The 23,132-nt window shown below is 38.0% G+C and overlaps 2 protein-coding genes across 3 annotated transcripts in view; one reads left to right on the top strand and one right to left on the bottom strand.

Moving 5' to 3' along the window:
• Positions 1-26: 26 nt before the first annotated feature.
• Positions 27-7,047, top strand: LOC149027655 (NAC domain-containing protein 43-like). Its single transcript, XM_089141706.1, has 4 exons — positions 27-38; positions 5,493-5,670; positions 5,811-6,091; positions 6,241-7,047. Exons 1-4 carry the CDS (start codon positions 27-29, stop codon positions 7,045-7,047), a joined length of 1,278 nt encoding a protein of 425 aa, XP_088997832.1.
• Positions 7,048-9,665: 2,618 nt separating this feature from the next.
• The window catches only part of TAF12 (TBP-associated factor 12), a 38,909-nt gene continuing 25,442 nt past the window's right edge, over positions 9,666-23,132 (bottom strand). Inside the window, exons 4-9 of one of the 2 annotated variants that reach the window (XM_089164506.1) lie at positions 21,298-21,376; positions 21,152-21,216; positions 20,962-20,997; positions 11,677-11,855; positions 10,680-10,828; positions 9,666-10,518 (exon numbers count right to left, since the gene is read on the bottom strand). In XM_089164506.1, the coding sequence (XP_089020632.1) occupies positions 11,727-11,855; positions 20,962-20,997; positions 21,152-21,216; positions 21,298-21,376 (309 nt within the window). In that variant the 3' untranslated portion in view covers positions 9,666-10,518; positions 10,680-10,828; positions 11,677-11,726. The remainder of the gene's footprint in view (positions 10,519-10,679; positions 10,829-11,676; positions 11,856-20,961; positions 20,998-21,151; positions 21,217-21,297; positions 21,377-23,132) is intronic. The other variant, XM_089164505.1, reaches the window with a different exon arrangement.

Here is a 23,132-nt window from a genome sequence, read left to right as displayed (position 1 = left end):
CCCATCAGTCTGGTAAGGAGGGGTAGATGGCGGATGAGGTCCCTCCTCCGTCGAATAAGGAGAGGACACGTGCACCTATCCGACGAGGCTACACATAATGGAGCATATGCATAATATAGAAAGTGGCAGATTCTTTTGTTTTTTGTCGTAAGCAAATTTGTAGACTCTCGAGATGAATTTTATAGCGTAGATCGTCACTACCCAAGATCCATTCGACCAATTTTGTAATTTTGCATGCTCATGTGATGTTGCATTTACATTATTTTACGTGAATATATGTCATACTATTTTATGTAAATGTAGAAGGATAGTCTTACTCTAACCAGAGAGATGGGTGGAGCAGATCTGAAATTGAATCCTATGGCGTGTTACGTATTTCATGAAGACAAAGAGCGTGATTGATTCTCTTACTTTGAAGTTTAGTAACAGAAAAATATTCTCTTACTTAAAAGACTTAAAAAAATATTTTTATTTATTTCATTTAAAGGGATCATTTAGTCTATTTTTTGTGAATGTATGAGTCATATTCACAAGTCAAGTCAAAAAAATTTGATTAAATGAAAAAAAAAAAAACTTGCAAACCTAACCTTAATATTTTAATATGATGTAAGGACACACATCACCCGTCTACAAGAAAATAAATAAATAAAATAAGGCATTAAAAATAAGAAAAAGAAGTTGTGTATTATGAGTGTTGGAAACGTTGATCAAATTCCACTCCTTTTGCTGTTTTATCTTTTTATTTTGACCACCTAATTTTCTAGTTTCACCTACACCAATAAATTATTATTCTTAAAGTGGAAAAGTTTTCTTTTTTTAGGGCTTTTTTGGTTTTAAATTTTATTCTCTAATTTACTTATTTAAAATATAAAAGAAATCAATCCAAAATTTTATTTGTAGTAAAAAAAAATCTGATAATTTATGTTTGAAATTAATTATAAAATTAAAAAACAAGCTTGAAATACGGCACCTCTTGTCCAATCTTGATATCGTTGAAATACAATGTCTTTTTGTATGATTTTGCCATTGCACCGATCTCCTTCATAGTCTCTTGCATCTAGTGTCAACTGAACATGAAGGTTCTTCTTAATTTGTTATCTATTAGTTTGTTTTGACCAACATAGAAAACTACACTTTCATAAAGCCTACTCATTATGAGCTTCACCCTTTAGAACTCAAAGCTAATGAGATCGAATGGTAGAGTTGTTTTAAATGAATCTTACTTTACTTGGTCTAGTCATCTGGAGATTGATTGGTAGGGTTTTCATTTTTTAAATGAATCTTACTTTACTTGATCTAGTCATTAGACATTGAAAATGCTTCAAGTTAAAGACTCTAAGAGCGGAAAAGATGACCCAGACTCCAAAGCGTTCTTGTCAATAGAGAAGAAGACCAATGTTTGTGATGATGAATCAATCGATTACCCACACGAGGCACTACAATCTCTCGTCAAACAATCTTCTCCAACGACCACTTTAAATGGCATCAATACATAGATAAAAGATGAAAAGTGATTGTTTGCTCTTCATTACGATTTGTGTTAAGGCTGTGAAAGACGAAACAATGCTAGGTTTACATTTTAGATATAGTTTTACTATTATATCCTCAATAGATTATTTGGACTGAAACATCTGCTGCAAAAATCACTGGAATGAGTGTATGGCTTGGTTTAATTTTTATTTTTCTTTAAATAAAATTAAGTTTCAGGATGTCAAACACAAACAAAAATGAAAGATTTTCAGAAAATGTGAACAAAAAAATTGATACAAGCCTTAATCACCTATACTTTCTTTTCATATATTGGGAAAATCATTTATTACTGCTATAAAAGGTTGATGGAATCATGATCCTAGTTACTCTGACCAGGAAAGAAATGTTTTATTTTTACCCTCTGGAGGGGGCTGACATAGTTAGTAGATATTTTGTAAAAAAGTAAAATAAAATTTGCAGATAGTTTAAAACAAAAAGCAAACAATAATATAGTAAAACCGTTGATGGACCCACCTCCAATTTGATCATTCCCTAACATGGCAAAGGGTGTCAATGTGCATTATATTATTATATACTTATAATGTTTGTTTGTATAAAATCATATTGAATAAATTTAATATGGAGTTAGTACAAAATAATTGTAAAAAACAAATAATGAACCTGCACCATATTGGATAAATGTACCAAATACTACTAAAATATTTAATATAATATTAATAATATGCAGTGTACTATAGGATTCACAAAGGTGCTTTGCAGAGGAATTTTATCACGTGTATACCATTAATATCCCTTTGAATGAAGGATATGTGTCCATCAATCACATTTAAAGGTTAATATTAAATTAAAATAAATAAATAAATCTATCTTCTAAATTTTACCTCAATCTTTGGATGTACTGGTGTTCTTCATTTAGAGAGAAAATACATGGATGTAAAGGATGGGGTCAATGGGGATAATACATATACCTCGATAAAAGTCAAACCCACGGCCTCCTCATTAAAATGGGTTGGGCTTACCGCTAGAACAATCTTATGGTGGCATTTTAATAATAACATGGTAGATATGTTGTCGAAATGAACGTCTAACAATGGCTCACGAATTTGTGTTCCGAAAATACATATAAGAAAGAAAAGCTTCTTCATTTTTAATGTCATAGAAGTTGTTCCCTAATGAATTTCAGATAATAAAAAAATATATTTGTTCGAAAAACTCCCATCAATATATTTGTTAAATGAATAAATATCATAGAATATATATATCACATATAAATGGCATAAATTTTAATTAAGATAATAAATATATAATGATTAGTATATGAAGACAATGAACAAAGTAAACGGACGGGAGATGTAGTAGGAAAGCCTGAGGATAATGTTAAAGCACAAAATTTTCTATATCCATCTTGATTGAACTACTGATCATGCTAAGAGAGAGATCTTGCACGCTTAACATATGAGTACCAAGATCATTTCACGATAATAGGTCATTTTGCTCATGCTACGTACAATAAGGATGAAGACTTTTCAACACCTCTAGAGAGGATCATCACACCTTTCGCCTTATGACATATATGAGAAAGGCTAGCCACCCCTTTCCAAGTTCGACATAAATGCATGACATTAACCAAAGTAAATATTGACCTTACTAATTAGTCCCTCTTCTAATTAATGCATAACCACCCAATCCTGCATGGTTAACTAAGCAAATCAATCAATCTTCATTGTAATCAACAAAGTCCAAGAAGTTGCTTTCATCCTGAAGCAATGAATCAATCAATCTTTGAATCAGCAACAATAATTCTCCAGCTATCAAAATTTTGATGAAACCAAAATGCTAAAAACTTTACTCTTACCATACGATAGAATTAATTAAAAGAGGAGATTCAAATAATCAAATTAACCCACAAGCACCTAAATTTCCTGAGTTTGTCTTGGGTTTTTGTATGTTTCGTTTTAAAATGTTTTTGGGTACCTTCACTCCATAGATGTAAAATTTTATATTTTGAAAAATATTTCAAATAATTTTTTCACATAAAATAAACATTTGATCATGTTTCAAATTTCAATGTGACTTTCTTTTTAGTACAAATATTTGTCCCAGACAAATAGAGCCTGGGCAACATTGACTCTCACAAACCAGTCAAAATCCATGAATTTCCCTTGGTAACAAATCAACATTTAGTTTTGAAAACTGTAGAGTAATTCTTAACAATCTCATAAAAATATTTGTTCTAATGCAATTTCTAGTAAAACAAATACACTTTTGGGGGCGCGGAGTGGGGGTTAAAGTGCGGTGTCCAATCTCATTTGTTAGATTTTCGACAAAAGAGGAAAATATGAAAAATAGTTTCAACCCCTAGTAGAAAAAAAAAATCTCTTCACCTAAATTATATTTTACAAAACTCTAATATGTTCTTTCTCATTTTTTTTATACAAATTAGATAAATCTCATTTTCACTATGGAAAGGAATGTCAAAGAATTTTCTGCTCACTGATTTTTTTAATTTTTGTAATCTAAGTCGAGAATATTATATTAATAAAACATTAATCTAAATACAGAGCTAATAACGAAAAACCGTCTACTCTCCATTTCTTCATCAACTATTTTGTAAAATTTGTCGGGCAAACCATTCGTGTCAAGCCGTTCCTTTTGTGATTTTCTATTTTCATTTTTATTAGTCTTTCATTTCTCGACTTCTCTATCATTTAAGAAAGTACGTTTCCTTGTATGTTTTTTTTTTTTTTTTTGTGCCAACCCTTGTATGCTTGTTAAATAACTTATTTCTTTGATAAAATAACAATAAATGCAATAGTAAGATACGTAGCGTAAAATAGTTATAAAGCTAGTCACATTCTCTATCTTAAGTGGTTAGACAAACCCATCATAAATGGCTAGGGTGCTACCACGTATGCTAATTTGGTTTAATGAATCCACATCACCACCTTCACGTCTCTTCAACCGTCCATCTTATCAACAATCATAAGTGAATCTTCTTCTGAGAGTGGCGAAAGAATATGTTATCTTCTGTGGTTCTAACTTTGAAATTTGCTTCAATGAGCACTGAGCTGTCTAAAATACAGATCTAAAGTGGTGGTCAAGATTCACTCTCGATCACCCATTTTGTTTTGTTTTTTTCTTAATGGCGTAGTTCAAAAAGTTAAAGAAAAAAATCCCAAAACGAGTGAATCTCGACCATGAAAAGTGATCATACCAATAGCAGCTCAGTGTTGCATGTTTCTACTCCGAGAATGAAGGATCCCACCTCCCCAACTCTTGTTTTATTGCAAATGGTCGTTGAAAGAAAAAGAAAATAATCTGTTTGTGTACGTAAATTCAAATGCAGTTCGGAGTTGCCATGAAAAGAAAATGCAATAAGGCAAAGGTGGGACCCTAAAGAATCTATTATTTCTTTCAACTGTGTTTCTTATCCTTTGTAAACCCCCTTCCTCTCGAGCTCTACTTGGGTACTGCGTAATAAATGCACAGTACTATCAGTTTAGATCAAAATTTGTGATCAAGACAAAATCTCCAACGTGTGTTTTGCAATTGAACTTTTATCAAAAAAAAATCACTTGCTCGAAATGAGTAGTCAAAATTTTGTCTCAACTACACGTTTCAATTTAGATCGTAGATTGCAAAGTGTTGCTGCACTGAAGCAATTTCCTCCCTCTCATAAGGAAGAGGAGAGGAAAGGTTAGGTGGGTGGCCTATTTCTTTCGGAAACCCTGGCAAACTCAACCCCCTTTGAAAATTACATGCATCCATTGAATCAAACCATTTTTGTACAAATCTTCAGACATTTTCTGCTTATGAATGCCCCACCAAGCTACCACACGTATAAATGATTCCAAGTTGGAGCAGACATACACAAAAACTCTCAGCATTTTCTCCTCTCTCTCTCCCTTCTCTCTGATTCAATTAAGCTGCATGTATGAACCGAATCCTCTGTGTGGCCTGACCCCACTTGGGTTATAGGATAGTCAAGCTAAATCCAGGAGGAAATGAGCCTTTCAGTGAATGATCACTATTCTCAGGTGCCTCCGGGCTTCCGATTTCACCCAACTGAGGAGGAGCTACTTCACTGCTACTTGAGAAAGAAAGTGGCTCATGAGAAGACCGACCTGGATGTCATGAGGGACATCGACCTTAACAAGCTCGAGCCATGGGATATTCAAGGTTTAATTTAATTTCTCCCCAGATATTATGTAACTAACTTCTTGAATTTGCTCCTCAGACTCTCTGATTACTGATTATCCATATATAGCATATGTTCATGTCTTCCTTACCTGTTCATTGTGGACTGCTTGTATTAACAGAGAAGTGCAAGGTAGGTTCCATTCAGAATGATTGGTACTTCTTCAGTCACAAAGACAAGAAGTACCCAACCGGAACCCGAACGAATCGAGCAACGGCTGCCGGCTTCTGGAAAGCTACAGGGCGTGATAAGGCCATTTACAGCAGCTGTAAGCGTATTGGAATGCGGAAGACGCTCGTCTTCTATAAAGGTCGAGCTCCATATGGTCAGAAATCCGATTGGATCATGCATGAGTACAGGCTAGATAATCAACAAAAAGCCTCCTATTCCTCTGGTCTTAGCGTACGTTTTTTTTTTTCATTACTGTGGTCATGCTTAGATTCTAGGGATCTCTGCTTCTTTTGTTTCAATTCATTACTTAGAATCCCTAGAAGGCCCAAACACATCTTTACTTTCCCTCGCTACCTGTATGTAAAATCCAGGTATGGAAGTCGAGTGGGCAAGCCACACAGGAAGAAGAGTGGGTGGTTTGCCATATGTTTAAGAAGAGGAAGTACCATAAAGCTAAAGACATCCCGAAAAGCTCTGCCATCACCATAGAAGCAAAGACACAGATTGATGGTGCCTTGGACCAGATTTTTCAGTACATGGGAGGGAGTTACAAGCAGGAGAATGAAGCAATCATGAATAATAATGATCTCAACATCCACACCATCACAGCCACTAGCACCGACTACAACAGTAACCACGGCAACATGAGGTTTCTAAGGCCGACAGAAATAAATACCAATAATGGACCTCAGGAAAGACTCATGCACCTTTCAGCACTGGTGAGTGAAAACTGTGGCAGCCAGGCTTGTTACCCGTTAATGGATGATGATGGACAGATGTTGCTTGACGCTGCCCTTGGTGGAGGAGGAGGATGCACTGGGCATCTCAATCCGGTTTACCACTCTGAGCTGGGGTGGAGTGATTGGGCAGCCTTAGATCGGCTGGTTGCCTCTCACCTGAATGGCCAAGTAGAGACTTGCAACGCTCGCAAGCACCTAGCCTGTTTGAACGAGAGAACCATGATCTTCTCTTCACCCGCACCTCTACTCCCTCGTGAGAACGATGATGATCAAGGTGGTCTTCTCCCTTCAACACAGCTTCGCTCCTCCAACCCTTCCACCACCATCTTCAATACATCACGTCATAACACCAACGACTACAATAGCGAAATCAATCTATGGAACTTCATCAAATCACCATCATCTTCATCCGACCCACTCTGTCATGTGTCAAACACTTCTTGGTAACCAAATACTCCCAAAAATCCAGAGTGGAATCTTATACCAGCTTCCCAAAGTCAAGCTGTATGTATATGAGTGGGAAGGATTAGATCGTATGCGAGTCTATATCTTCTATTCTCACGGGTAGAGGACTGTCATTCTTATACTTTCTTATCACAAAGTCAGTAAGAGGTCTACCTCTGAGTACTGACAAAATGAACTAGAAGCGAGCTTCTTCCTAAACGTATGGTAGAAAGGTGTAAAAAGTACAGTCCTCTAGCCTTGCAAATGGAAAAGCTAGCTCACTTGTGTGTAGAAAATAATACTCCTCTAATTAAATAATGAGGATATCAGAATTCCAAATTGGTGTGGCATTGTTTAAGTCTCAACCATTTGCTTTTGCTTTATTTATGAACCACCCAATCTTGTTAAGCTAGTGCCACTAATGTGGTGGTGCTAGTGGTGTCCTTCTAAGATGCCGTGTGAATTTCATCAAATCTTAACCGCTCAAAACATCATATATACAAATAACCAACTTAAGTCAAAACAAACTGGTTTTTCGTTAAAAGAAACTAAACCATATTTTGAGTGATTGAGATTTAATAGAATCCACATGGTCTCCATCCAATGCGGGCACCACCATGTCAACAGCACTAGCCTTGCAACATACCTATAAAATCTCTTGTAAGAGACTTGTCATGAGTTACTTTTGGGTGGTAAAAATGTATGGGGTTGGCTGACTTGGGTCCATGGCTCCATGGTTCCAACTCGTGCACTTGCTCTTGCTATCTCACCAAGCTTTGATCATCGATCGAGCAAGGGTCAACGATGGCTCTTGTGCTACATATCTACGTTCTCCCCTCCATTTTGAAACTTACCATCTAGTCGCTGACAGTCAGAAATTTTGCTTAACGATCATGCGCATGACTGAATCAAAATCGCTCCCTAACACATCCATTGAAGATCATGACTTCACACATGATCATATGTAGTCTACACATATGAGAGGCTCGGGAAGACATCAGATATCTAGTAAGTTCCCAAGCCCCCGGTAGATAGGAAATACTTTGTCAATGCAGGGTTGGTACAATGGTAAGATCCATACTTCTCATTAAAGAGGTCATGGGTTCGACCCTTGTGGACGACAAAGCTCCCCCTTGAGGATGTAATCGAGGTGCGCGCAAGCTAGTCCGGATGAACCTCAAACTTTGAGTTGATTGTCACAGGTAGCACATCCACCTTACCAAATCTCAAGCAAGCCCCAAGCAGCCTTAAGTAAGTCATGCATCACGCCACAGCTTCAAGGACTTTGCACGCATTTCAGGGGTATTTTAGTCCTCCAACATTTTGTGTGAAAAATCTGGGAGTCATGAATAAAATTCGAAGCGAATCCCGGACTAAAATTGTCTGCGGTGCTCCAAGTAGTGGCCATCCAATGGCAGCCACCCAATGAGCACCACGTGGTCATAAATAAATCCTGGCCATTGATTTTCAAATCACATCTTAATTTGTAAACCAATAAAATGGCCGGTTCATTAGACCAACCCTCAACCACGATTCAAAAGAAAACCTAACCGATTCTCTTCCCACGACGTCCCTGCCATCGTGATCTCCTGCCGATGGAGACCTTGGAGATGAACTTGAACCTGTCTTGTTTTCCTCCGGAGGAAAAAAGATCTTGAACTTGACTCAGCCTCGAGATGTTACGCAAAAGATCCAAAACAATTGATTGTGAAAGTGCTCTCTCTCTCTCATCTACCAAAAAAAAAAGAAAGTGCTCTCTTACTCCCCACATCTTTGTTTACACTTTAAAATTCTCCATTTTTAGTTTATTGAACAAGGAAAGCTGTTAATTTTGAAGTTGTCGAAGAGGATACAACATTCCAAACGAGGAAACAAGAAACAACGCCTTACTTCACGTTTCCTTCTCTCTTCGGTTTTGAGAATCTTGCACGCCCGCAATGACAAAAATGGGTTGATTGTATTAGAGGTTCGGATTTTCAAATGGAATCTAACAGGAACAGCGGCAACTTGGGTAATTGATCGATTCCTTCCTCAAAGTTCAGGTCCCAAAAAGGGAAAAAAAATTTATTAAATATTTGATTCTTGAGTATCCCAGCTATGTATTCAAAATCAAGAAAAATGGCACCCAAATCATGCGTCTCTGTCTCTTCCCTTTCTCTTCTCAAGTTAGATTTCATGGTTAAATATTTGGATGATTCAGTTTTCATTTCAAAACCAGATTGAAGCGGTTAAGGCAATCGGAACTTTTACAAGAGTATGCGGACCATAGGAGAGCAGAATTAGGTAAGGAGGAAGGAAATGAATTGGTGGGAAGCAACAAAGGTGGTAGGAGAGAAGCAATTCCGACGACAACGAGAAAGAGAGGGTATAGATGAGAGGCATTTTGAGTCAATCTAAGTTTCGTATTTTTTTTTTTCGTCAGTCATGGTTGGAGGTTGATCCCGGTCTTATCAATTTACAAGTGAAAATGTGTATATTTGAAATCAATGGTCATAATTTATTTATGGCCACGTAGCGGGCCCGCGGCCGCTGGATGACCTCTACTTGGAGTGCCGCATGCACGAATCCCAACTACCAATTACATCCCAAAACGGATTTTGTTTGGCAGCAGTGCCACGTTGGCACTGCTCCAAGCAGTGAACGGTTTAGATGACAAATTGAGTCTTAGATTAAATCATTGTCATTGTTTTTTCCCATGTACAACAAAACAAACTTTAAGTGGTAACAGACCCGGTTCCTAAACTCTAATTGAAAAAAAGAATCTTCTTCCTTACGAATCGTTGTACTCTGCAGATTGATGAGAAACTGCAATAACGCCGATCTTCAATCTGGTTACTGCTTGATATCTTCGGCCAAGCACATCTGATTCTCAATTCTTCTTCCAATTCCTTGGTGGGTCTTTTGAGAAAAAATGAATGGCAAAAAAAGGCAAGCAAACTAAGAGAAAAGGAGATCGAAAAGGAAGAATGAAGTTTCGGTATCAATGATAATCTTCTCGTGAAAATTCGATATCGCCGATTCCATCTCAACAAAAAGCAAAAGTCCCTACCCCCATCCCCCCAGTCATCTCTGTATGGCTGTATCCGAAGAGAAAACTGCGCCATACATCCCTAGCCAAAACTTTCAAAAGCAACATGAAAACCCGACAGCCTAATAAACTAGCAGACACAGCAGTTGTAACTATATGGGAGTCTTTGTGACTCGTACACCGCACACCTTTTTCCTTGTAATAATCTCTAATTTTGACATATGCATTCAGAAACAAAACACATTTCATATTCTGCAACTACTAAAGAAAATTTCTGGTCTATAGAACGTTAGCCGAAGGGGTAAGACACCAAAGATCATATTCAGGAGTCCGGACTCTAAAGAGTTCCAGAGTTCCAGAAGAATCCCATCTTTCACATGCTCATTCAAAATGCATACATCCTAGCCGTTAGATTCATAAACACTCCCATCAACTCAGCTGCCTGTCTACAAAAGAAAAGAAAAAAAAGAACTAATAATAATAATAATCATTGAAAGCTCCTAAGAAATTGGCAAACAACTTAGAGAGACTAAATGATGGGGAAAGAATTTCTAAAATGGTTGTGCAGGATCCCAGTTTAGAAAACCAGTCTCCATTCGAGATTTACCTTTGGCTGGATGACCAAATACATATTTAGTATTTGTATTCACAAAATTCTGGCTTTTAACCGTCATACTTTTCACAACTGTCGAACAATCCCTACAATATCTAAAATTTGAGCTTCCCTTGCCATGCCATTACATTCTACTCCTGCATCTGCAAAAGGAAGAAGCAACTAATCAACAGAGGAAATGGAAAATCTATGTACTAGTACAATAATCGACCTGTCTCTGGATCTTAAACATGTTCATAGGAAAATATTTTAACTCTACTGTTTCATGTATTTTCTTCAGATACATCTCAAGTAATGACATTGTATATAACATCATCTTTTTGTTCATATATGTAGGAAAAATATTATACTTCCTAAATGAAACTGAAAAATTCCTCCCCAATAATTCTCGAGTCTTATAGCAGCATTATGATGAAGCCAATGCAGTAGCAACTAGCAAGTCAGTGTACCAAGGACTAGCTGCCAGGGATCACAGTCAGCAAGAAACAGTAAACCATGATCACAACAGCCAGACTCTGCAAACAAAATACAGCAAAGTATATGACACCCCTAGCGGAAAAAACCATGATCAAGAGTCAGAATCCAGCAAAGATTTAACAAGGCTGAATCATGGTGCCGGATAAGATGCAAGTTCAGCAATTACACACGTGACGTATGCCAGAATAATCAGTCTAGATGGATTCCCAGTTGAGCTTCATCAGATGAAAATAAGATGAAAATATGATGACAAGCCAAAACCGCAGATCAGGCAGGCCTTAAGGAACTTAGTATTGTACAGGAAAGAATTAAAGAATTACCAGGTAGACACCAAATCAGTAAATAACAGTCGCAGGTCCCACATTTCCTTTGGAGTTGCTAATAAGTCACATCATAAGTTAAGATTGAACTAGTATGTTTATCCAGCCAGTAGTGATTAATTAGCCTTTCATAAATCCCCATCAATGGAAATATGTCATGCAAACATATTCTTCCTACATAAGTTCATACAAACCTCCAGTAGCGAAGATCATCACCATGGCGCACTCCCAAAATGATGCCTACTTAAGGCACTTCACTAGTCTTGGGGGAACCAATAATGGGTGCCTTTGATGCATGACCTTTCGGGTTTCCAGCAGCTTGTCCAGCAGAACCCTTTGTAACGTTCTCAACTCCAACAATCGATTTCTTAATCTGCAATTGCAAAAAATAAAATTAAAAAAAGGCAACTCAAACAAATACACACAAACTACACAAGATTGACATTTGAGGAGCCAGATTTTCCCCACCCCTGAGCACACACACACACACCCTCTTACCTTGGTGAAATTACTGTTTTCAACCCTGGACTATCCTAAATTATTAACCGACCCCTCTAATTTGCAAAGTCTTCCTGATACACCCCCGCGTTAACCTCTGTCTGTTATGACTAACATGGATAGGGTTTTTTCTTCTTTTTTTTTCAGAATGCCCAAAGCAACCCTCAGGCATTTAGAATAACCTTTTACCCTCTTCTCGCTCTTCCTCCTGCAACTCCATTCATCGTTTACTACCAGCACCACCACCACTACTGCAGCTGCCACAGCCTCCTTACAGGTGTGATCATCAGAGCAAGCTTGAAGCTGCAGGCCAACCGATCTCATCCACGTGTAACAAAAGAGCAAAATGTTTTCATGTGAAGCTCCAACGTCCTCAAATAAGCAGTATTATCAAGCTTCCTGATTTGAACCAAGGGTCTAGGGTTAAGTAATTGATGCAAGCCCTAAATCTAGGGTTCGCCCTCAGGATCTTAATCATTTGAACAGCAGTAAAACTAGCATCTAGCACCATGCAATTGAAGGATTAGAGCTGGTTTGAAGGTTCTAGGGTTTTAGAAGGGGTTGGCAAGAGTTCCGGTAGGGCTAGGACTTAGGAATTGATGAGGTTCAATCCTACACCTCGCTGTAAATTTAATTTCAGAACTGAACTTTTAAGTTAGGGTTTGATAGGAATTAGGGTTTCTAGGGCTAGGGTTATAGTCAAAGGTCAAGGAGGGGTTGGGGAAGGTAATCCTAAAAGGAACCAGGCTTTGGATGCATTGTTTGAAGGTTATGAACAAAAGTACAGATAAGGTTCCTAAGGTTTGAACAAAGAAAGTGAAGTTAGTAAAGAGAATGGAAAGGACTGAGATGGGGGGTTGAAGGCAAGGGAGAGGGAGAGGAGTTTGACTCCTAATGGGGACAAGTATTGGGCTAGAGATTTGGGAGATCTAAGGATTAGGATTTAGGAGAAATTCTGGTTTTATGAATACTAACGGGGATGGGGGAAAGGAATGCTGGCGGCGGGTCACAGGAAAGGGGAGGGTGATGTGCATTTGGGATCTTTCTTTTTTTTTTTTTTTTTTTTTTTTTTTTTTTTTTTGGGGGGGGGGGGGGGGGGGAGCTGTAGTTGTAGAATTAGCGGTTTGGGGGTGGGGGAAGGGAGGTTGCATATATATGGGAGAAGAGGAGGGAAAGGCTAGGGGGGAGGAGGCTTCTTATATGTGTAGGAGATTGGGACTTGAAGAGGTTAAAATCTGCAGAAAGTCCTCACACACCAGCAGCCATAAGTCCTTCTTTAGGGAACCCACAACTCCAACTCCTTGCAATTCAACTCAAAGTTTACTAATCATACAATCTGTCTTTTACAAGCTTGAGAGGCTTTATCTATAGCATTAAATGGGTGTAATCACATTAGGACTCAACATAAGATGGTGACTCTAACTAGACTTGAGACTCACATTTAAACAAGGACTCAATCATAACTCATCCAAGGACGGTTCTGCAAAATTGAAGTAGAAACGGATCTAGTAAGAACTAAGAAGTGGATTGCAACTAAGGGAACCCCTTTCTAATTGGGAATCCTAACCTAAATGGGACTCTTCAAAAACTTGTCCTAAATTCAACCAAATTTAAAAACAAAAGTAGATTTGTGATGCTACTAACATACTAAATCCAACAAAACCCTAATTTGATTCTACTATAATAATGCAAAATTACCAAAATACCCCTTGTTTTACTAGTCATAGGGTGTTGGCCTATCACCCTAGACCTTATTTCGACCCTAATTCTAGTTCACATCACTTCCGAAGATGCACTCTCTTTCTCAAGGTGATGAAAGAAACTACAGCAGTATCAATGTTGAGATTTGAGATGGATGCTGCGTAGTTTCTATTTTAGAGAAAATTTGTGTTGAAAGAATTGAATGAATCCTAACTTGTTTGAATGACACAGCAGGAGCTTTATTTATACTTGAAACTTACCAAACACAAAACAAAGTAAATCTTCCCAATGTGGGAAAAAGATTCTAGTAAATCTAATTCCAATAAGGAAAGAACAATAAAGGAAAGTAAACTAGCTACTCGAATAAACTAGATCACCCAGATTGATCTTGTCTTTTGACACTCCCCCTCAAGTTGGATCATAGATATTTATCATGCCCAACTAGCCAATAATACCACTGAACACCTTGGTACTCAACCTCTTTGTAAGCACATTAGCCCTTGAGTGTTTGAGGTAACAAAAGTGATACGAATCAACCCAACCTCAAGTTTTTCTTTGATGAAATGCCTATCAATCTCCACATGCTTGGTCCTGTCATGTTGTATTGGATTGTGAGCTATATTGATTGTCTGAGGTAACAACTGTATAGGAGCCTCTAACTCTGACCCAATTTCCCAAAGCAACCCTTTTAGGCATAGTACCTCACAAACTCCCTAAGCAATTGCCCTAAGCTCAACCTCAACACTAGACCTCGTAACCCCAGCCTTTTTCTTGCTCCTCCAAGTCATTAAGTTACTTCCCACATATACACAATATCTAGAGGTAGACCTCCTATCATCCGAACATCCTGCCTAGCTTGCATCTTTATACACCTCAATCTTCAAGTGCATGGTAGAAGATCACGCTTAAGAATGAGATCTCACTTCCTTGAAAAACCAAGATCTCAACCATCTTGGCGAGGTCTCAGTCGAGATATATAATTTTTTTGCGTCAACTCGGTGGCCCATCTCGGTGGGTTTTAAATTTTAGGGTCCCAATTGGGTTGAAACTTGGTATTTTGTCTATTTAAGGCCTTTTGAATACATTGGGTGGCCTTGGATTTGTCAGAAAACAACCCTATGTATGATTTCTAAGTCTACCCATAATGTGAAACCGAAATGTTGTAGGATTAGGGAATGCAAGGTTATACATGTAATATAACCTTTAAGTCATATAAATGAAAATCAAGTGTATCAAATGCATCAAGTAACCTAAATGTTATCAAAATTCCATCTATATGAGTATCACAATCTCAATTTTCAAGAATAGAATAACAAAATTATACAACCATTAGAAGTTCTATATAAGTCATTAAATCATAAGTTCATAAGACAAGCAAAAAATGATTGATCTTCCTTCAATGTTATAGATGTGCTAAGGGTAGTTGCAAGTGAAAATCCAGTCGAAATCCAAAAAAAAAAAAGGCAAAAATTGAGAGTTCTAGCGAGATCCATGGCGAGATATGGCAAAATATAGCAAGTTATAGTGAGATATGACAAGATATGGCAAGATCTCAAGAGATATATCCCAACTCTCTGCTCTCAACCTCTATCTCGTCTCACTTATGTGAAAAAATGAGATATCTTGTGAGATCTCCCACCATGTTCAAGTGTCCATGAGCTGATATCAAAATGCCTTTTCTTGGAGTGGCCTTCAAGTACCTCAAGATACATATACCGTGTCAAAGTGAGAGGAGTAGGAACAATGCATATATTGGCTAACAAGACTGATTGCAAATGTAATGTATGGCTTGGTATGAGACAGATAGATCAACTTTCCCACCAACTTTTGATACCTTATCTTGTCAATTGGTTCTCCTCTATTTGCCTTCAAGTGTAGGTTAGGCTCAATAGGAGTCTCAACAAGTTTACACCCCTAGCATCCCAGTTTCCTCGAGAAGATACATTATATACTTCCTCTAAGAAAAACACACCACTGGCAAAATATGCCAACTCAAGCCCTAGGAAATATCTAAGCTTCCCCATATATTTGACCTCAAATTAAGTTCTTAAAAAGGTCTTCAATGCTAAAATCTCATCCTTGTTACTGTCTGTGATCACAAAATCATCTTGATATACTAGAAGGACAATAGTGTGGGAACCATCTCTGTTAATGAACAAAGTTTAGTCTACATTGCTCTACTTATAGCCATTAGAGATCATGGCTTTATGGAACCTTCCGAACCATGCTCTTGGAGATTGCTTCAACCCATATGACACCCTCTTCAACTTGGAGATTGTTTCAGCCCATATGCCCTCTTCAACTTGAACACGTCCCTATGAGTCTTGGAAGTAGAATACCCAGGTGGCACATCTATGTAATCCTCCTCTTGGAGTTCTCTATGTAAAGCATCCTCCATAATCTAATTGGTGTGGACTCCACCTAGAATATAAAGATGAGGAGAAGAAGTACTCTCTCCTGATGGCCAAGTTGTAGTTGGTCTACTCTCCCAAAAAGATAATGGTGAAATAGCATTCTAGGCGATATATAGAGTAGGTTGAGCAAAAATGCAATAGTCTCCCACAAAAGTTAGAACCCTCACTAACATTACTCGAGTCTCAATCTCAAAGCCTCTTCTAAAGAAGCTCGTTGTTTGTAGACAATTGTGCAACTTTTACTCTTTATTCATTGCACATGACAGAATAGTCCGAACTATGTTCATCTTGGCAACAAGGGCAAATGTCTCCTAATAGTCATTGCCATAAGTCTAAGTAAAGCCCTTTGGCCACCAATCTTGCCTTCTACCACTCAACAATCCCATCTGCCTTGTACTTAATCATGAACACCCATTTGCACCCAATAGTCACGCTTTCCTGCAAGCAGTCACCAATTCCCAAGTTTTGTTTTTCTCTAGAACTCACATTTCCTCATCTGTTATGTTGTGACTCAAATTCTTGTACCTGATTTCAAAAATGGACCGACACCAACATATTTTGATGGGCGACCCGAATGACCCATCTTTGGTGGAAGTGAATGACTTGAACAACCCAATTATATATATATATATTGAGAGGTTTAGGAATTTTTAGGGTTTGGCGTGAGTGTTCTTGTAACGCCGTTCTTGGTGATTGGTTATGAGATCTCCTTATGTTCTTCTTCAATATAGTGAAAAACTCTTCTTCTCCTCCCGTGAACGTAGCATACCGCATTGGTGTATAAACCACGCTAAATCTATGTGTGTTTTCATTTTGTTTCTATTTCAATTCGCTATTTCATGATGTTTATTTTAACAACACCCATAGCTTCTTTCCAGTTTGAGTGAGAGAATGTTTCCTGCCAAGTATTAGGTACAGAAGTAGAGGACACGGGGGAAATGAAACTTTGAAATTCAGGGATAGGGACTGGTGTGAAACATAACTGGAAAATAGGATGTTTGGTGCAAATCCATGGATGCTTTCTCAATGCAATTAGTAATTCCAAAATAGAATCAAAAGAAGGGCCAAAGACAAACTCACCTGGAGGAACAAATTCTTCCGGAATAGGAACCGAAGCTTCCAACTGGCTCAGTTCAGAAGGGGTCACTCACTTCTTTCTTCAATGGGTCTTAAGAGGTCTAGGCTCCCCTTGCACATCATCCACTAGCTGTTCTTATTCGCTCACTCCATCTTCCAAAGGAGGATCATCTGCAGGAATCTCACGAGATGTATCGAAAGGAGGAATCAACATTGGAACCTCTTCACTAAGATTCTCCCCTTAAAGAGGTGTAGGGGGGAAAAAGGAACCTATTCCTAGAACACAACATCTATAAAGGCAAAGAGACGATGAGAATCAAGATGATAACACCTATACCTAGGGGTGTCAATTTGCAACCCGAACTATTAAAACTCAACCGAATCGGCCCATTATAGGCTAAACCATATCTTAATGGGTTGTGTTTGGACTGAGGGGGGCAAAGCCCAAACGGTTTAGGCTGATTCGGGCCAGCCTGTGTGCCCGTTAGTTCTAATAAAATATAGTTTTGGAGAGGTTTTAGTGGACTAGTTCTACTAAGCCCACGAGTGAGTGGGGAGGGGGTGGAGGTCTTAGTTTTCTACTAAGATATAGTTTTAGCAATAGAGTTTTCTATTCAATAGCATCCACATTTATGAAATATCCATAGATTCAATTTTGAGCTTCAGTTCTCTAATATATTTCAAGTTCAACTTACACTGAGTGCCAACAAAATACCTTTAGCTTCAATCGTTTTCTATTTTATGCTTAAAATTTATTGTTGAGACTGAATGACAATATTTTGTAATGGTCTCAAAACCATCCCAACCCAAATCCAAACCTTTAGGCAACCTGAACCCAACACCAAACCGAAACTGTTATTTTGGAAATGGGTTGTGTTTGGGCTTGTTGTTTTCAGCCCAAAACCGTTAAGCCCAAACCAAAACCACATCGTTGACACCCTTACTTATACCCCTTTTGTGTAGGAGGATAACCCAAGAAAATACACCATAACGCACAAGAATCCAACTTACCATGAACATGGTGGTTTCAGACAAAGGCAACACAGCCAAAAACCTTAGATGGCATTGTAAAGGCTACTTTCCCTAAAAGAACCTAGAGGGGGCAGCGTTGGCCTAAGATTCAGGAAGGCATTCGGTTAATCAGATATGTTGCAGTAAGAATCGCATCACATAGTAAACATAAGGGAACATGATACCTCAAGAAGATTTCTATTCTTGCGTTTGGCAACCCCATTTTAAGGTGGAGTATCGACACAACTAGTTTGGTGTATGATGTCACGGTTAGCCAGGTAAGAAAGGAATGCACCACCCAAGTACTCAGTCCCAGTATCTGACTTTTATTTTTTGCGGACAAAATATTATGTCTTCTTGATTTCTTGTGATTTTCCTATTTTATGGATAGAATATTCTATCCAGGATATTGTAATTGCAGCCTATAAATAAAGTGCCTACGATTTTGGGAAGCCTGTCTAGAATCACAAAGAGTTCTCCTCCCACTTGTTCGCTTTCATCTTCTCTTTCTTCCTTCTCCATTCTTGCTTCTGGTTTAATTAGTAGAGTTAGATTTCCCACAACCAGAAATATTCTCTTTGTTATCGAAGGGCAATGTTATCAAGAAGCCACAGGCCCAAAACAGCATCCGATCATACATGAATGATGAACAAGTTGATTTTCAAGCAAACACCAGTTCATCGAAACTAGAAAACTCCACTTGTATTCTGACCAAGTACAAGTGTCCCAGAATATTATAGCTAATATGCTGAAGCATGAAACGACCATCTAACACCATCATCATCACAAAGTTGTTTCATTCAACTGATTTATCTGCAGGATAACATCGGTAAGCTCTGTCTTTCAAATCCCTCAGCTTGCACGTTGGAATTCTTGGTTCAGAAAGTTCTTCAAGTAGGCTCATCTCACGTTCATCCATGGTTTGCAACTGTTGCTACGCATGGTAGGTTGGGCCAATAGAGACCTTGTGAGCTACCTAAGCTTCTAGCTTTTCTTTGACTAGTATCATAGGTATCTAGTCAAATATCATAATCCAATGACCAAGTAGACAGTTTCTGTAATTTTCCAAGCCTGTAATTAAATCCATTTCCTGAGCTTCAGAAGAACCTTTTTGTCTGTTTTCTTTCCTTTTTTCTGTTCCTTGATGGCAGGGTTAACTGAAACAGCCTCCCAGCAAAAATTGTTGGGGTACGACTGTATAGGAAAATTACCCCCCCCCCAAAGGTGGATTGTGCTTGTGCAGAAGCCTTTGGCACCAGGTTCACCCTTTTTTTTGTTGGCAGGGTTAGAAGAACCCACTAAAGGGTCCAACACTATATCTCCATTATCGAAAATACCTTGCATATCAACAACATATGTAGCCTCTTCATCCATCTCTTCTAGCCACTCCAGTGCCGTCACTAGCTAGCAATGGAGGGAATGATATCCCTTGGGAGTTGACCATTCCTATCAGAGCTTTACCACTCAATCTGCAAGAATGAGATCAGAGCTACACTACACAAGGTGCTGGTTTTTGTGAGATGACAACTAGCCGTTGGACAAACAGAAATGACAACCAAAGAAGACTGCTCCTTTTGTTATGCTGACCCATGATACCACTCACAACTTGGTGGTGGTAATGATGGAGGAAAGATAGTTACAGATGTCGTAAATTGAAAATGAAGAAAAGGGTAGTATAGTAATTTGATTTTGATGTTTTAGTACAACAGTGAAGTTATCTTTTCAATCAAAAACTAACAGCAGGTCGACAGTTAAAGGGGGTCAGTTAGGAATTGAGCAGAGTGCATGGGGCAACAGTAACTCTGTCAAAGTACAAGAGGTATCATTGATTTCTACATAAACTAACTTTAAACTTTTCAGTGGATTAGATTAGTTTTAGATCTCCAGCTTTTCCATAAAGGATTAATGTTTTCCAAAGAGGGGGGGGGGGAGAGAATGAATCCCCTACCCATGGATATGACCCAAACCCATGGCTTTCATGAGTTAGGACTATTCTAGAGAGTTAAAGTCAACCCTCATATTATAATCATCACAGGCTATACCTAAGCCCAAGTCTAATTTAATAAGAAACTCATTGTTGAAAGGAGCTTTCCTTTATCAAGAGTTAGGTAGTGGTTAGCTAGCTGTTGGTCAATGTGTTTAATGTCCATGTCTTTAGATTGGCTATATAAAGAAACTTATGTAAAAGGATGGATCAACTCACACATCAATTGAAATCAATAGTTGTTTTGCAAGTCTTCTCTATGGAGACCACCTTGTGTTTGATCAAGGTAGATTGATGTTAAATCCAATCGATCCACCTCACACTATGAAGCCGGGGGGATACTTTGTTGTTCATATTGTACTCTCAATTCCCTCATATTGTTCCTTCAATTTCTTCATTTATTACAAAGTCAAGTTGGTGATCTATTTTCTGTTTTAGTAACTAACCAGACCTATCCATCCAATCTAAATCAAAATTGCAAGGTACCTTTGCTCAGCTCTACTTGATAATCTTAGTTACCCCTGTCTGGCCCTGGCCCCCCTATGTGTTTGCAATTCTGTCCCTACATATCATAATGTTGTTCTAAAGTTACCCCTAGGGTACCATTCTTCTCTGTTTGTCTTTGTGCTATAGATAACCTTTTGAATCTGATATTCATTCTCTATGAAGAGATCACATTTGGTTATTTTGATCCTTCAAATACAGTACTACATTAAAAGGCCAGTTGCAGCACAATAACAGAAAAGCAAAGGCCATTGGAAACTTAATAAATTAGGAACAAAATCAAAACATACTGCTGCAAGCCGCTCCTTGTGAATATCTGCTGCGAACTGATGTCATCAAAAGAAGAAAAGAAAAAGAAAAACAATCAGAAAGAAAGTTCATAGGGAAAAGGGAAGAATGAGACTCAGCATCAGAAACCATGAAGTAGACTTTAGGGCAACCATTCACCCTGGGGTAAATAGTTTACTGTTTTTCCCTTACCGGCTTCTTGTAGCACTTGATCTCATCCCCACCAAACCCAGGAAGTGCTATATTCCAATTTCTTTCTGCATTAAAATAGAAAACTGAAGACATGGGCTTATAAACCAAAGCAAGATGCCGATGGAGGGTCATATTAAATTGCTAACCTAAATGCAGAAGTACATCCTTTGCTTCTAAAGTAGCTGATTTACGATGCTTGGCCATCGAACAAGCAAATGTTGTTATCTGCTCCAATAAGGTAGATAGCAATCATAAATTAAAAATTATAGAATTCCCAAAAGCACACTGAGAACACCTTCATGTGATCCACTACCGAAATAATCTGTGCAAGAGAAACTTTTTTTCTTTTTTTTTTTTTTTTTTTTTTTGGGGGGGGGGGGGTACTGAAAAACAGCTACTGCATCATTCATTTGTTATATTATCATACAATATTAATGATACACAGTTGTGAAAATGTCTAGGTGACCTAGATGTTGGAGCTAAAAGAGTCAATAGCATCAAGGTGTCAATTCCTTAGCAACTATGATGTATATTTGATTAACCTACTATTCATTTTCCTGTGAAATATTCAAAGATCAGTCACAATGGCAAGTTGTCATGGGGCAATGATCTCTATTACCGAATAGATGACATAAGAAACAGAAGAAGACAATGTTTGTACGTAAAGTGTCAAGCACGATCTGGTCCATCTGGAGATGGGACATTACAGTTCAAGTGCAACTGACCATATAGACATGGCCTCATGCAACCTTTTACTGTATCGATCACATTACTTACTAGTTCTTTGCAAGTATAATTTTTGGCCGTTGTCCCTCGATTTATATGTAGAAGTTACACTTTAAATTGAGATAGGTTTAACATATTACCATGTATTTATCCCTTTTACTAAAAAAATTTAGCACTTATAATTATTTATCATCTCACTTTGAGTGCTGAAAGCCTGCAACAGCCTGTTAACAGTAGATCTCATCTCCTGCACAACCTCAAGATAGTAAACATAAATCTCACGGAGATCTCAGATTATATCTTGACATCGAATCGTCAAGGCTATGAAAAGGGTCTCTCTCAGTAAGATTTTGACCACGACTTGAAATCAGGCCTCTCTCACTCTGCTGTAAAGGATCACCTCCAAGTGGTTTTGGTGCATTTTTTGGGACAAATCTCACATCACTGAAGAATAAAGCTTTGAAATTTGAATTGTAGCTTTAACATCAAGATATGCAGATTCAAGGACAATTTTGGCCCAACCATAGTTGTCACGGCGACAAAGCGATGCGAGGCGGTTTTAGCTAGTTGGGGCGATCCAATTTGGACAATCCAACAGGATGATCACCAATAAATATGCATTTTAAAGCTCTACGATCCAATTTGGACAATCCAACAGGATGATCCCCAATAAAACAAATGCAAACAAAAAACACGGGGTGGAACAGGAAATAAGGAGGTATGAAGGAACAGGACAGAAAAAGGAATACTCCACATAAAATAAAAAGGCATGCGGTTTATGGTAAGACATGCCATTAAAACTTAGGGATCCTTCGTTTCAAACATCTAGAAAAGGGTGCCCTCCATCAAGTGGCGATATTTCCTTTTTGCTACACCATTGTTGTGGTGTGTCAAAAAAGGAAAACACAAGATGCATACCTTTTTAAGTCATTAACTCAAAAAATGCAGTTCAGAAGTATTCTTCTGCATCATCGCTACGTAGACTTTACATTCAAATCAAACTGGGCTTTGATTTCAGATACAAATACACAAAATGTAGAAAATAGCTCAAATCAAACTGGGCTTTGATTTACAAATACACAAAATGTAGAAAATAGCTTAAAACGACTCTTCATTAAATATAACCAAGTGACCCTGGTTAGTGACCCTAGAATGGTCATTAACAAATGTCACAAAATATATGAAACTCAACTTTAAGGAAACAGGGCAAGAGCCCCAAACATCTGAATGTAGTAATGCAAAAGGAAAAGCAGAA

This window comes from Hakea prostrata, chromosome 1 (genome assembly GCF_041222555.1).
Source record: "Hakea prostrata isolate BN-2017 chromosome 1, UWA_Hpros_2, whole genome shotgun sequence".
NCBI lineage: Eukaryota > Viridiplantae > Streptophyta > Magnoliopsida > Proteales > Proteaceae > Hakea > Hakea prostrata.
The sequence above is the reverse complement of the archived record's forward strand: the minus strand, read 5'-3'. Positions and strand labels throughout refer to the sequence as shown.